Here is a 15,841-nt window from a genome sequence, read left to right as displayed (position 1 = left end):
TGAGAAGGAGATATAAGGCCAGAGAGACCAAGAGACAGTTGGGGGAATTGTGTCGGTTGGAGATCGAGAGAGAGAGTTAAAGAGCAGATCTTGGAAGTTAGTCTCAGAATTGGACGCTTAGGTTTATTTATTATTTTAATAGCTTGCATGAATTCAATATTATATACTTACAAATATTGTACCTGCAAGATTCTAAATATCTTGTATGACTTATATTTCAGTTATATTTTGTTATTTACAGTAAATATCTCCTTGGGGTATCTGCTACTCAACGCTCCTTTTACAGGTGGTTTGGCTCAGTTGATGCTTGGGAAGATCAATAAAGAAGTAGAAATAAGGTTCCTTAACTGGTCCCAGTGTAGGTTAAGGGAAACCCTTTTATAATTCACTGGATGATGGCAGCGAGATTTCAGGAATTTAAGGGTCTGCTGGGCTAAGAGCCATAATGACTAAATATCTAATTAACAATTTGTAATCCACTCTGATAGCCTTTTGGCTGAAGAGAGAGGGATATAAAAATATTATCATTATCATCATTATTATTATTATTACAGGGCCGCAGTTTGGCTGCTTGGACCACCGGAGATCTTCACAGTGAGTCAGTTGGAAAATCCCATCTCACTCCAGAAAATAAAGGTACTTGAGGAGTTTGCACTCTGCGTCTTTCTGTAATAATAGCTACAAAACTGATAATAGCATTTGGGACATTTAGTCTTTTATAAACAAATATGGCAGATTTAAATGCTGCTTTAAAACCTCTTTCCATCTGCCAGCTTTGTGCTGGTTTTGGGGGGAAATGAGAAAGTCTTGGGAGGGAGGGACTGCCAACAGAATTAGGAGATGCATTGCAGGCTATGGACAGTTTGCGGCCAAGAAAGGTCCAAAACACATGGCAGAAATAGTCCAGTTTGAGAGAGCTTTCACTGCCCAGGCCCAGTGCTAGGGAATCCTGGGAAATGGAGTTTATTATGACACCAGAGGTCTCTGAAAGAGAAGGCTCAATGTCTCACAAAACTACATTTCCCAGAATTCCCTAGCACTGAGCCAGGGTAGTTAAAGCAGCCTCAGATTGGATTATTGCTGCAGTTTGTTTTGGACTTAATGACCCTTGGCAAGTCACACTCTCTTAGCCTCAGAGGATGGCAATGGCAACCCCTCTCTGAAGAAACCTGCCAAGAAAACCCCATGGTAAGGTTGCCTTAGGGTTGCCATAAGTTGGAATTGAATTGAAGACACACATGAAGAACAGATAAAAGTCTGCAATTATTTCTCAGGTTGTACATGGGAACGGGAGGCAGTGTGGTGCAGTGGTTTGAGTGTTGGGTTACAACTCTGGAAGCCATGGTCCAGTGCCCCAATCCTCCATGAAACCAGCTGGGTCCCTTGGAGAAGAAGTCACACTCTCTCAGCCTCAGGGAAGGCAATGGCAAACCTCCTCTGAACAACTCTTGCCAAGGAAACCCCAGGAGAGGCTCCCCAGAAATCGGCAATGACTTGGAGCCACTCCACAAAAAACGACAAAGCCTCAAGAAAGAGACAGTGTGGTTCAGTGGCTGGAGCATTGGACTGTGACCCTGGAGCCCAGGGTTTGAATGCCCTCTTGGCCACGGAAACGCACTGAGTGACCTTAGGCAAGTCACACTCTCTCAGCCTCAGAGGAAGGCACTTGCAAAACCACTTTTGGACAAATCTTGCCAAGAAAAGCCTGCAAAGGGCTTTCTTTAGGGTTGCCATAAGTCAGAAACAAAGCATTGAAAGCACACAATGACAAAAGAGAAGTAACACCACTAACACAAGGCAGCTAGGGAGAAAGAAAGAAAGAAAGAAAGAAAGAAAGAAAGAAAGAAAGAAGACGTGGGAGTTGTAGTCCTTGTTTCTGAGGGACTGGAGGGGCCTTACTGCAGGGCAGGACCCCTCCTCTTTCTGGCCATGTGGATGCTGGGATGCCTAGTCCAGGAAATACACTGTGAATCCCATTGGCAAGAGAAAATGCTACTACTGCCTTTCAGATCCAGTTTGCCCCAAATCCTTCATGAGGCCAGAAACCACTTTGTTAGGAAGCGAACACCGAATATCTCAGGAAGCTCTCTATTTCCCAAGACCCCCTCCCTCCAGGGCCTCCTTCCACTCTTCCCTCAGCCTCTCTCTCTCTCCCCTGAAGGCCTCAAACTGCCAACTGCCAAGCGTTGAGGCAGAGGCAGCCATTTTGTGTTCTGGCAGCGCTTTTGTGTTCCGGTGGCCATTTTGTGTTCTGGTGGCCGTTTTGTGCTGCTTGTGACTGTGGGGAATAATGTTCTAGAACCTTCTCCGAGGCCTCAGTTGAACAGTGGCTTCTCTTTCTCTCCTGAGGCTCCAGAGAGAGAAGGAGGCCAGGCTCCTTGGGCCAAAAGGAAGGAAGTGTGTCCCTTTGTGCCCCTTACTCTCCATTTTGGGGGGGAGGAAGGAAAGAAGGAAGGGGCCTGTGGTGTCTGAGAAAGGGGAGGCAGGGACTCAGGGCCAGTGGGGAGGCTGGGCTTTGGGGGCTGGGAGAGAGAGGTGGGAAAGAGACTTTTGGGCTCTAGTTGGGGAGGGTCTCACCGGTCCTTGCCTCCCCCTTTGGGAAAGGAGACCCCCTCAGCCCCCTAGACTTACTCCTGTCACTCATTCCTAGAATGGCTGGGACTCAGAGGAGTTTCCTAGGCATTGCCACCTTCTGCCCTCCATGGCCATTGGCACTGACCTTTCCCCATTGCCTTCCCTCCCTCAGCCCTGTGGACCTCCTCCTCCTTCGCACTCAGAGCAACCCTTCTTATGGCTGAGGAGACGGCCTCTGACCCAGGGAAGATCCAGCCATAAAGGACTGCAGAAGAGCCCTTTCTGGGGCTCCAGGAATCAGTGTTTTTGTACTGAAGGTAGGCCTTTATTCCTGGAGCTAAAAGAGGATCTTTCTTTAAATGTTTCAGTCCAGGATTGTGTGGAAAGGTTGCAGCTGAGAGAGTGAGCCCATGCTTTGCAGGAATAAAGCCCCAAATTCAGTCTCTGGCAGCAATGTCTTCCCAGAAGGTGGAAGTGAGATATCCAGACCCAGACACACAGTGTGCCAGTGAGTCCTTTGTGTGGGGACTGTGTGTGTATGTGGTGTTTGCTAGAGTTTTGTGAGGTATTCATTTCACTGGGTTTATAAAATGAGTTTACATACATCTTCACTTCCCCCAAATGAGCATAATCCACGGTTCAATGTTCAGTCATAAGCCTATACATTTATAGATTTTTGTTGTATAAGTGCAACATATTCAGCAGTGTGCATCTTTTTAAAAAATATACAAGGAAAAGTGAAGAAATTGTCATTTTGACAATAGATCCATTCAGAAACAATGCACACAAATGTACATGCCTCAATTTCTATGTGGCTTTAGCAAGCAGAGGGAGGAGGTGCATACTTCATGCTCCTGCTATGACTGACATAACAAAAACAGTAGTTAAGTTTAGAGAAATAGTATCATCTACAAAAATGAAATAATTATTTTGACCAGTGTCTAAATGGGGAGGGGGCCATGATGAGGGGAGGCCATAGATCAGATCTCTATGGTAATGTAGCTCTTATTTAGCCCAGGAGCTACAGCTTCTCCACCTGGGACATAAAGCAGGTCCTCCCACTCCTCCTCTTTGTGAAAGAGAAGTCATGATGATATAGTGACTTTGAGTGCTGCAGGGTTTCTAGCCAAACCAAGCCTAACCCTTGTCTCTTTTCTCAGGAACTTCATCTTGGACACTTTGTACACGGCTTTGGAGTGTCTTTTGCTGGAAGTGACCGAAGTGCAGGGCCACCAGGATCTCCCTTCCCACATGATGGCCAACACAAAGGCCAAGCAGAGGGAGCTGGGCTCCAACAGAAAGAGGCTTCAGAGGTACAACAGCTCTTTGGTAAGTTGCCATCCTGACTGTTAATTTCATCTGTATCTGGGCCAGCTCATGAAAGCAAGCAGAAAACATACTGTCACAGTTTGGCAGAGAGAGTCCTGGTTAATCCTCTATTACCTCATTTTTTGAGGGGGCTTTGAAAATGTCCTATTTCACTCTCCTCCTCCCACTTTCCCCCTTCTCCTCAGGTCAGTTCAGTTGCTGCAAAATGTGTTCCAAGTTCAAAAGAGTGTGCGGCCCATCAACTCAAAATAGGGGAAAGGGGAGGAGGGAAGGGGGCAGGATCTTTCCCTTGCCAGGAGTCGGAGCAAAAACAAACTTCTGTACCCTTCCTCACTTGTGTGATCATTATAATTAACAACTTTGGCCATCTGGACCACCTTCTGATGTTGCTTGTCCACATGAGTCTTTCTTTCCCAATCTGTGAAATGCTGGGGGATATAGAAGAATATCTCTGGACTTAAATTGAGGGTGGGCCCAGTGACCCTGAAGCCCAGAGTACTCCCCAGAACTGTTCTTTAAAAAGGAAATTTGCCTCTGAAATTAGGTGAGATATGGCTAAATGATTCATTGGTGACTAAATGTACTATACATGTTGACATAGTCAGTATCTTAATCAATCAATAATATTCCAGAAATGGCCTAATTTATATTGTTTATCATATTATATATTATATTGAATTTAAGAATTTAAGACAAACTGGATCTCAAAGGCTGTAGCTTTTTCTTGCTTGCAGAATTTAAAGTTTATTTCCTGGACTGATTTCTGCAGTGTTGAAATAATATTTGCAATGCACCATGTGCTTTCCTCTCCTTTTGTTTAGTCATTTTCTGGATGACTGCTATTTTCTGTTGCAGGTGACCTTTGCGGATGTGGCAATATATTTCACTGAGGACGAATGGAAACTGTTGACGAAGAAGCAGAGACTGATGTACAGTTCTGTTATGATGGAGAATTATGAGAATGTGGCCTCTGTGGGTAAGGAACCTGAATCCATTGCCCTTCCTGTTAAGACTGAGGGCCCTTTCATAATTCACTGTCAGAGGGCTATGATTCCACTTTAGAATTATAGAATCATATAGTTGAAATAGACCACAAGGACCATCCGGTTCAATCTTCTGCCATGCAGGAACAGACATTCAAAGCATCCCCAAGAGATGGCTATCCAGCCTCTGTTTAAAAACTCCAAAGAAAGAGACTCCACCAAAATCTGAGGGTGTATATTCCACTGCTGAAGAGCTTTTACTCTCAGGAAGTTCCTCCTAAAGTTTAAGTGGAATCTCTTGTCCCTGTGGCTTGCATCCATTGTTCCATGTCCTTTTCTCTGGAGTAGCAGAAAGCAAGCCTGCTCCATCCAGAATATGACATCTCTTCAAATATTTGAACAGGGCTGTCATATCCAGTCTTAACCTTCTCTTCTCCCAGCTTAACATATCCAGCTCCCTAAGTTGTTCCTCAGAGAGCATGGTTTCCAGATTGTTCAACATTTTGGTTTTTTTCTTCTGGACATGCTCCAGCTTCTCAACATCTGTTTGAATTGTGGTGCCCAGAACTGGACACAGGATTATTGCAAGAGAACCCTAACCAAAACAGAATAGAGTGGCACTATTACTTCCCTTGATCTTGACACTATACTCCTATTGATACAGCCTAGGATCACATTGGCCTTTTTAGCTGCTGCATAACACTGTTGACATATGTTCAACTTGTGCTCTACTACCATTCCTAGTTCCCTTTCACACGTAATTTAATTGTCATAACAACTTCCTGTGGAATCTTGGAATTTCTAGTTTTAGTGAGGCACTATTGTTCTCCACTTTGTAAGGATTCTAAATATCCAATCCTAAACTGCCAATTCTGGAATGTTGTGGGACGCAAGTGCTATGCTTTTAGGGGAGTTTGGTACTTAGCTCAATAGAGTGAAATATGTTTACTGGGGCAATAGTGACCTCTGGACTCAGCCAATCTATAGCAGTTCCTGAATCAAACAGATCTTCAGAGGCATTTGAAATAGGTTTTTATGTTTTATTTAGGGGGAAAGCAAAACACACAGACACATACATATAAGTGTTCATGCACACACACAAGAACTAGGTAACAAAGGTGGAGTGGTGAATAGATGTAAGGCTTTGATAATGGTGATACGTTATCTATCCAGATCTTTATTCCAATTGCTGAGGATTTGAAATAAGGAGAGGTCAGTAGTTCCCATGACAATTGGGGTTGGTGAGTGCATTGAGGTGTTTAGCCATGAAAACAAACAGAGTGTCTATCTGTAACTGGACTGACACCGAAGAACAGCAAGTCAGGGCTGATATTTATACTGAAATTGGTTTCTGCTTGGGAGCAGAAACTGTGGGTTCAGAAAGGTTTATATCACTTTAGAATATTTCCTTTGTGGGGAAAGAATGGTGTGAAACGAACTGAATGCAATGGGTGTTTGATGCAAATACCTCAGACAAAAAAGATTAGCTCACTACCTCTCAGATTCTTGTTGGCTCTGAATTTTGATCGCGTTCACAAGCCAATGTACACTACAATCTGAGGGTGATGCACCCAGATACAGCTCAAAAATATCATAGCAGAGTATGGAAGCAAATATCTAGATATAGGCATTGGCAATGCAATGACCACTTTTCACACTTAAAAATAAGTCACAAACACAGTCGATTTAATTGAAATCCTTGGAGGTTCTCTATCTTGAGTTGCAAAATTATACAAATATTTGCAAGCTCTCCTCCAACTTCCATCAACTTTACTATCCCTTGTACACACAACTCTAATGCACTCCACACCAATCCGCATGTGAGCTGCATACTGTATTGGTTGTGAGTCATCTCTTGGTGCCACATAGCATGAAACATCCTATGCAGTTAGCTTGCATATGCCATGTGCTCTGACTCAGCAGTCTATGGCCGTCTCACAGGATATGATGCCACCTGTCAATCAAAGTATTTTTGCACATGTTTAATTAAATATTTTTTTCAACAGTCCTTTGACTATCTTCTTCCACTGATTCCCTCAAGGCAGTAATCATATGGTCTCTTCTTTGCTAGTTCCTATGAGTAAGAATGCAACCATTCAATGGATTTAGAGGCATAAGCAGCAGGGTCATGCTTGGGTTACTCACAGCAACTTTATTAATTTAATCTCTAAGAAGGAGGGATTAATGAGGGCTAAATCATGCGGTAACACCCTCCTCTTTTAACGCTGATTTTCAGTCTAATCTGTAATTGTCGTTCTTTACAGAAAAACATTTGAGTTATGAGAGAGTCAACACAGGAAAGAGGTCACAAAAATGCCAGCATTGTGGGAAATGTTTTCCTTTCCAGTCAGTCCTTGTCATACATCAGAGAGTCCACACCGGGCAGAAGCCTTACAAATGCCAGCGTTGTGTGAAATGTTTTTCTCGGAAGTCAATCCTAATGATACATCAGAGAGTCCACACAGGAGAGAAGCCATACAAATGCCAGCGTTGTGGGAAATGTTTTTCTCGGAAGTCAATCCTAATGATACATCAGAGAGTCCACAAAGGAGAGAAGCCATACAAATGCCAGCGTTGTGGGAAATGTTTTTCTCAGAAGTCAAACCTAGTGAAACATCAGAGAGTCCACACAGGAGAGAAGCCATACAAATGCCAGCATTGTGGGAAATGTTTTTCTCAGAAGTCAGACCTAGTGAAACATCAGAGAGTCCACACAGGAGAGAAGCCATACAAATGCCAGCATTGTGGGAAATGTTTTTCTCGGAGGTCAAACCTACTGACACATCAGGGAGTCCACACAGGAGAGAAGCCATACAAATGCCAGCGTTGTGGGAAAGGTTTTTCTCAGAAGTCAAACCTAGTGAAACATCAGAGAGTCCACACAGGAGAGAAGCCATACAAATGCCAGCATTGTGGGAAAGGTTTTACTCAGAAGTCAATCCTAGTGAAACATCAGAGAGTCCACACAGGAGAGAAGCCATACAAATGCCAGCGTTGTGGGAAAGGGTTTTCTCAGAAGTCAGACCTAGTGAAACATCAGAGAGTCCACACAGGAGAGAAGCCATACAAATGCCAGCATTGTGGGAAAGGTTTTTCTTCAAAGTCAAACCTACAGACACATCAGAGAGTCCACATAGGAGAGAAGCCACACAAATCCTAACATTATATTTGTGAATAACGAATACAACAAATATATTTTCAATCCAGCAGTGCAAAGAAAAGGCCCTTGTGATCTTATTTGTAAAAGTTGTCTGTCGATATGTCTCTATGTTTTCAAGTTGGATTTTGTTAAGTTTAGGTTTTAATTGCCAGTAGTATAGATAATTGCTTTGGGTTGTCAATTTGGCTGGGGATTGTGGGTTGTGGTATAGGTTAGGTAGATGGGAGGTTGGGATTTATTGCAGCTGGTTAGAATAGTTATGGGAATTATAGCTTTTGCAATGTGTGGGATTTTGTCTTAAGAAAGTTGGAGGCAGGTATTAACAGAAAGGGCTAGTTTCTGGGAATGGCAAAAGGGGCCTTGTTACCTGTGGGGCATAGACTGTGGGACTTGGAGGTGGGGGCTAGGTTTGTTTTAGGTTTAAGGGGTTTTAATGTATTGTTTGGATTGGAGTGGTCAGTTCTGGCTTAAACACTGAATTTCTATGTGTTCTCAATAAAGTTCTTTATTGTTTCAACTCACTGGACTTTGATGCACAGAATTTCTGAATTTGCCCAAAAATGACCCTTTCTTCTCTCCTCAGTTCTCATCTCCGTTCCCAGCCATAAGAACAGCACAGACACACAGACACAAACATACAGGATACACAGAAAGAGCTATATTGCCAAATCAGAGCCTTCCTTTCCTGCCTTTCCCTCCTGAGTCCAGCTCTGCACCTTGGCCTCCACTGCGGTCTCCTCAAAGGGAGGGAAGGAAGGGGAGGCCACTGAACCCCGGCGCATACCTTCCTTTCCCACAAAGGCCGCCAGCGGAATAAACAGCAGCATCTAGGACCTGGCAATCCCTGCACATGCTGAGGAGGGGCCTTTGGGACTATATCCGCCTGCACAGTCTCAGCCCCAGAAGCCATTTCTGCCCTCACAGTCTGTTCTTAGGGAGAAAAGTGGGGAGAGCCCTTGTTCATTCAGAGGAATGGCTGGAGGGGAGAAGCCCCTCTTCTCCCCCCAAAGAAAGGCAGGGGTCCTGCAAGGCCTCCTATCCCTCTTTCTTTCCCTGCCCCCTCCTTGGGGGATTCCTTGGGTCCCGGGTACTTGGGGAGTCATTATGAGAAATGAAGGCCGGTGGGACCCTTGGAGAGAGGCATGGCCATGGAGGGGAGGGGGATCCAAAGGTAAAAAGGTCTTTGAGGAGCCCCCTCCCTCGTGGAAACTGGGGCCGAGGAGAGACCCTCTCTTCTGATGCCTCATTTGGGGAAGCATCGCACAGGATAGGATTCAATGGCATTTTTCTTGGGGGGGGGGTGAGTTTTCTCTGGAGTCCTGGGGGAGGGGGCTCTGGGGGGGGAGAGAAGAGTTTTGAGGGACCTCAAAACTCTGGCAATCCCCTGTCAACCTGGGAACTAGTCTTATAGACTCACAGGATCCAGATTGGGCATCCTCCCTCACATACTTATCTTTTCCTTCACAACAACCCTGCAGAGGAGGACCAACAGAGAGACCCACAGCCCTAGAAACATCCCCCCCCCCCGTTCTGGGAGCATACTGAAAGGGCTTTTGACCCCCTTGAAGAGATGTAATAATAATAATAATAATAATAATAATTCCACCTTTTCTCAAAGGAATCAAAGATAATTACAGTAATAAAATAACATACAATTGAAGAAATACAATTAAAATTCCAAACCCCCAACCCTTCTCCCAATTATAAAAACATTAATCAACCTTTAAAAATCCTATTAAACAGCAAGAAAATTTAAAACTTTCATAACACAATACAGTAAAAAAGTTTTATTCGGGCAAGAAATGGGTTATTTTCTGAAGGAGAGGTGGGAGGGCAGGAACGATATACATCAATAGCAATTTCCATCACACTAACGATGGCAAGGGTCAGGGTCAGGAGGAGGGGGAGGCAAGTCAATAGATCTCATCTAGTCTGGAAAGAGGTCCATCTTAATAGCCTTCCTAAAGGCTTCCAAGGTGTTAATAGGACGGATCTCATCCGGAGGTCGTTCCAGAGTGAACCAACACCTTGTATCTTGCCCAGAAACTAATGGGCATCCAGTGGAGGGATTTAAGAACCGGTGTAATGTGGGCAGTTCTAGAAGAGCCCGTAACCAACCTGGCTGCCATATTCTGTACCAATTGAAGTTTCCAAACTTGGCACAAGGATAGCCCCATGTAGGGTGTGTTACAGAAGTCGATCCAAGAGGTGAGCAGTGCATGTACTACTGTTTCAAGGTCTCCCTGCTCTCCGCCCCATGTCTCCGAATGATCTCACCTAACAGCTTCATGTAAATGTTGAATAGCATTGGGGACAGAATTGCACCTTGAGGGACGCCCAACTTGAGCTCTCTCTTGGTCGAACAACTGTCCCTAAGTGACAGCATCTGGAACCTTGACGAAATGTAATACTCCAATTCCCAACTCTCCCATATGTTCCAGAAGGATACTGTGGTCAATGGTATTGAAGGCCGCTGAGAGGTTGAAGAGCACCAGCAGGGTCCCACTTCCCCTTTTCAAAGAGCTGTCGATGCTCAAACCGAGATCGCCAACTAAGGCGACCATGGACATCTCAACTCTGTAACCCGTTCTAAATCCAGTTTGAAATGGATGTAGAAAAATCCATTTCTTCCAAGACTGCTTGGAGTTGAATGGCGACTGCCCTCTCCATTACCTTGCCTAAGAATATTAAGATCCAAACTGGACTGTAATTGTTTCTGTCCAGGGGGTCAAGGGAAGGCTTTTTTAGAAGTGGTTTAACCACCACCTCTTGGAGGCAAGATGGAAGACAGCCTTCCCTCAAAGATGCATTAGTTATGTTTTTAGCAGCCTCTTGATGGTATCTTTCCCCTGGATGGCCAGCCTATATGGGCAAGGATCGAGAGAGAGCAAGTCTTCCTTTTCATACTCCCAAGGAGCTTCTCCACATCCTCTGTACTAACTGACTCAAATTCATCCAGAAGAAGAGTATAGGCAAAAGCTCTGGATACCTCTCCTGTCACTTCTGTCGTAAGGCCAGCATCCAAAGTGGCTCTTATCTGAGAGATTTTGTCTGCCAAGTAGTTATTAAAAGCATCACAGTAGGCTTTTGTAGGTTCTAATAAAGAGTTCAGGGTTCTGGAAGCTATATATTAAATAGGACAGTGTTGAAAGATATGTAGTTTGGCAAATGGGTGATATAACCCAAGAAAATGGTTTAGTTCACAGAGACTGGAAGAATCTTAAAGTAAAAGTTGAAAGAATAGCTGTGTATATGCAGAACATGTTCACCTCTATAAACTGCACTGTCAAACATACTGGTGGCGACCAGATGACAGACAAGCGTTGGTGGGACCCCAAAAGCCATCAACCAACTGGAAAAGGAGATTCAACAGAGGGAAAAAGACCAAAGATTGTGATGAACTATCTAGAGAACGGGATGATTTTGATAAGGGACACTTTATGGTCTACAGAAGAAGATGTAAAGATTGCTGAACGCACTCAAGGAATGTGGTCCAGTGAAACAGGAGGAAGCAAAGACTTTTTACTAGATGAGGTGTTAAGTCCACAGCCGGTAAAAAGAAACACGTGGTCAGTTACAAGGACTGATCCAGAGAAGACTCCTAAAAAGGACAAGGATATAATAGAGTTGATAGACTGGAAAACCAATATATTGTTGTTTGCCATTAGTAAAATGGAAGATGAAAGGTTTTCAAAACCATACTGGGAACGGGGCAAAGTAGTTGGAGATGATGCTCCATCAATAAGAGAAAAGGGTTAAAAGATTAAATATGTTTGATAACAACATTTAAATGGAACATATAAAGATCTAAAGTTGGGAAAAAGGTTATTTAAGTGATATTAAAATATTAAAACCCAACAAGTGATAAGGGATATGGATATAATATGCTAAACTTATCAGAAAATGATGGTAAGTTGTTATAACAGGTAGAACTGATATTAGACATATGTTTAAAAGGGGAACATACAGGAAAATACCAAGATATTTAAGTTGGAAATGGTTATTGATAAAACAAGTATATGAAATATATCACATGTGTCACCTGATGTGTGTATAATGTTATATATAATGGGTAAGTATAATTGATAACTGGGAGTTCCTTGGACCATAGAACCGTTTGGTTCTGTGTCTCAATGAACCTATTAAAGGGGGAGGCGTGTGACGGACTGACTTACAAACCAGCCAATCAGAAGCCAGAGACTCTAAGCCAATCAGGTGCTGGCTGAGGAGTTTGAAGATTCCGCTTGGCAGTTGGGTGGAGTCAGTTAGGGTTTGCAATCCTGAGGGATGAAGCAGGAGTTCAGTGGGAGATAGTGATAGAGAGGATGGGAACAGTAGAGTCCAAGAGAGGACTGGGTTCCCATAGTTCCTGAGGGGATGGTTACTTAAGGAGCTGCTTTGTCCAGAGAGGGACAGGATTAGTTCTGGAGAGTCTGGAGAAGAGAGACTCAGTGGAACCAGACTCAGGAAGAGGGCTTTGGCTTACATCATTTCTTGAGTGATAGTATAGTATAATATTATTATTATTATTATTATTATTATTATTATTATTATTGAGTTAAAACCAGACCTGTATATATGTAACAAAAGAAGACATAGTAACAACTCCATCTCAAAGATGCCTTTGCCTATTCTGTGTTAAAAATAAACTTATATTCTTCTTTAACCAGCCGTTCGGTCTGTGTTTTACAATCCATCCACACGACTGTCCTTCAAACACCCAAAGAAGTGTCGGGTCAAAATAGAAGAGAGGATTGTGAATCGTTACATCATCTATTAGAGATTTAAATCTGGATCTAGGTCTTTTCCTGCCCAGATGAATTTTTGCAGGTCCTTCTGCCGTTCTAAAAATGGTTTGTCATCAAGAAGGATAGGTATAGTCTGAAATGAAAATAATAATTTAGGCGGTACGTTCATTTTAACTGCCCTGATCCTTCCCAAGAGGGATAGGTTGAGTTTAGCCCATCTATTGAGACCTTGTTTGATATCACCCCATATTTTCTCGTAGTTGTTTTTAAAGAGGTTATCGGTTTTTAGAGGTGAACTCAACACCTAGATATTTGACCCTTTTTTCTACTTTAAAGCCAGTCACCTCTTGTAGATTTTCCTGATCATTCTTTTGTTAAATTCATTGGTAAAATGTTTGTCTTATCCCTTTTAATCCAGAAACCTGAGTGCTGTCCATATTCCTTTAATTTATAAAGCAGGGGATTAACACTTTCTATTGGGTCAGATAAGTATATCACCACATCATCCGCGTATAGTTTAAGTCTGTACTCTTCCTGTTTTATTTTCAGGCCTTTGGTCTTCTTATCTTCTTTAATGCTAGGACTCAGAGTCTCTAAAGTGGCCATAAATAACAAAGGTGAGAGGGGTATCTCTCATTACAGGTAACGCCTTCGCTTTTCCCCCATCAATAATAAGCCTCGCTGTTTGTTTTCTATAGATTGCATCTATCCAGCTGATAAAGTTATCTCCTAGAACCATTTTTCTTAAGGTTTCCAGCATGAAGGTCCAATTAATTTCATCAAACGCCTTTTTGGCATTAAGAAAAATTGTAGCTGCTTTTTAATCTATTTTCTACTCATAGATTTCTCTAATATCTAGTAAATTCCTCGTGTTGTTTTAAGGTGCCTTTTTTGGAGGAAGCCCATTTGGTCTCCGTTTAAGATATTTTGTAGGGTTTTAAAAAATCTTTCTGCTAAGACCATTGCAAAGATTTTATAATCGTTGTTAAGGAGAGAAATCCTTAACAGCTCCTTACTTTCTTTAGGAATCAGTGCAATATCAGCTCTCTTCCAAGAGTCAGGCGTTCTTCTTTGTGAGAGTCTATCCGTGATTTCTACTAGGGGTTTAAGTAGCTCTTTCTGTAAGCTCTTCTAATACATTGCTCTTAGGCCATCTGGCCCTGGAGCTTTGGGTGCCTTGGTTTTACTGATTGCTTCTAGCACCTCAGGAGCCATTATTGGTTTATTAAGTTCGATTCTCTGTTCTTCATCAATCTCTACTACGTCTTTTCTGTCCAAAGATTCTTGTATCCTCTCCTGGGAAATATATTCTTATTTGTATAGATTTGTGAAATATTTATATAAACATTCTTTCATATGTTTTTGGTTGGAATAAATCTCGTCCCCTTCTTTAACCCTTGAAAAGATTCATTTCTCCTTTTCCTTTTTCAGTTTCCATGCTAACCATTTGCAAGGTTTATTAGCATTCAAGAAGTGTTTCTGTTTGATGTGTCTTAATTTTTTCTCCTGGTCTTCTATTAGTCATGTGGATATTTCCTTTTGAATCTTCTTAATCTGTTGTTGAATCATTTTGTTTTGGGGGTTTTCTTGAAGTAATTGTTCCTTATCCTTTAACTTTTCCTGTAGTTCTTTCCAATTCTTTTCTCTATTTTTGTTTCCTTTCGTAAGACTGTTTCAAAGAGAAACCCCTCATTACCACTTTCCTTGTCCCAGACGATCTCTGGGCTGACTTCTCTATTCAGATTTTATTCAAAGAAGGATTTAAGTGGGTTTGTTTTTGCTTTATCTAGACTTTTTCCATCTTTTAACAAAGTCTCATCTAGTCTCCATATCAGTTCCTTAGGTTTACTCTTCAAAGAGAATAAAATTGGATTGTGACCCAATAGGATTTTTGGTAGGGTTTCTCCTACTTCCACCATTGTGCTAATAGTTGGGGAAGTCAAGAACATATCTATTCTTGACCAGGATTGATGGGTATCTGAAAAGAACGTGAATCCTTAGACAGACCATACTTGATTCTCCAGTATCTTCTAATGTGAAAGCTTCTTTTGATTCAAAGAAAGATTTCGGCAATTTCCCTTGCTTTAAGTATATTTAGTTGTCTGCCTTTCTATCTATCTGGGGGTCTATCACCCCATTTCAATCTCCCATCAATAAGGTCCTATCGCACATATGGTCTGGCATTTGTTTTTTTCAATTTTCCAAAGAACAGGCCTTTATTTCCTAATGGTACATAAACTCCCACCATTAGGATCTTTTGGTCTTGTAAAGTAACTTCTACACCAACCAAGTATCCATTGGGGTCTGAGAATACCTCTTTAGATTCTGATTTATCCTTTACATATATCACTACACCTTTTTTCCTCTTTTTTGAGGCTGCTATGTATTCTTTCCCCAATTTGGCGTTTTCCAACAATCTTATATCCTCTTCCTTTATAGGAGTTTCCTGAAGGCAAATGCCATCAAGTCTCTGTTTCCCTAAATAATGAAAAAGGTTACCTCTTTTTTTGGGCTGTTAATTCCTTTAACATTCGATGATAGGATGTCCATCTTTTCCCGTTTCATCCTCATATTCTCCATCTATATCGTCCTCTCTTGTGTTTGGATCTGGTTTCCTAAGCAATTCTCCTTCTTCTGTATCTTCTTCTGAGCTCTCTTCCTCCTTATCCTCTTCTCCTTTTCCGGGGTTGTTTCTTTCTTCTTTCTGACTGTCTCCTTTATTAAGTTCTTTTTCATTCTCATGTAGAAAATGTCTTCCTTTTTGTACGGAGTTGGTTTGGTATCTTTTTTGCTTGAATTAAAAGATAGGCCCTGAGTTAATTCCCATTTGTAGTAGATCCCATTGCTGTGCAAAACCTTAGTCAGTGGTCCATATTCCTTCCTCTTCCTTAACAGTTTCCCAGAGATACCTTTAAACAATAAAATTTCATTTTTTTTCAGTTCTGAATCTTGTATGAAAGTGTTGTTGAAGAATTGCTTCTTTCATTTGAGTCCTATGAAAATAAATGACGATATCTCTGGGCAGTCTCTTCTGTTTTGTGACCCAG

At 42.2% G+C, this 15,841-nt stretch overlaps 1 protein-coding gene and 1 long non-coding RNA gene across 2 annotated transcripts; both read left to right on the top strand.

The window, feature by feature from the left end:
* The first annotated feature begins 2,710 nt into the window (after positions 1-2,710).
* Positions 2,711-4,776, top strand: LOC149278076 (uncharacterized). The gene is made up of 3 exons (XR_016278795.1): positions 2,711-2,891; positions 3,735-3,903; positions 4,759-4,776. It is a non-coding gene; the product is annotated as an uncharacterized LOC149278076 (long non-coding RNA).
* A 1,568-nt stretch (positions 4,777-6,344) lies between these two features.
* LOC149278075 (uncharacterized) lies at positions 6,345-14,257 on the top strand. Its single transcript, XM_089502433.1, has 3 exons — positions 6,345-6,372; positions 7,151-7,966; positions 14,226-14,257. The coding sequence occupies exons 1-3, from the start codon at positions 6,345-6,347 to the stop codon at positions 14,255-14,257; spliced, it is 876 nt and encodes a 291-aa protein (XP_089358559.1).
* Positions 14,258-15,841: the final 1,584 nt, after the last annotated feature.

Source organism: Sceloporus occidentalis, unplaced genomic scaffold (genome assembly GCF_023333645.1).
Source record: "Sceloporus occidentalis isolate IW3139 unplaced genomic scaffold, rSceOcc1.0.p SCAF_202, whole genome shotgun sequence".
Taxonomy (NCBI): domain Eukaryota; kingdom Metazoa; phylum Chordata; class Lepidosauria; order Squamata; family Phrynosomatidae; genus Sceloporus; species Sceloporus occidentalis.
This window is presented reverse-complemented; position numbering and strand designations above follow the sequence as displayed.

Coding starts and splice junctions, on each gene's coding strand:
- LOC149278075 (XM_089502433.1), top strand. CDS start 6,345: ATGCAAATACCTCAGACAAAAAAGATTA. Junction 6,373..7,150: donor ACCTCAGACAAAAAAGATTA/GCTCACTACCTC, acceptor CGTTCTTTACAG/AAAAACATTTGAGTTATGAG. Junction 7,967..14,225: donor GCCATACAAATGCCAGCATT/GTGGGAAAGGTT, acceptor TTCCTTTTTCAG/TTTCCATGCTAACCATTTGC.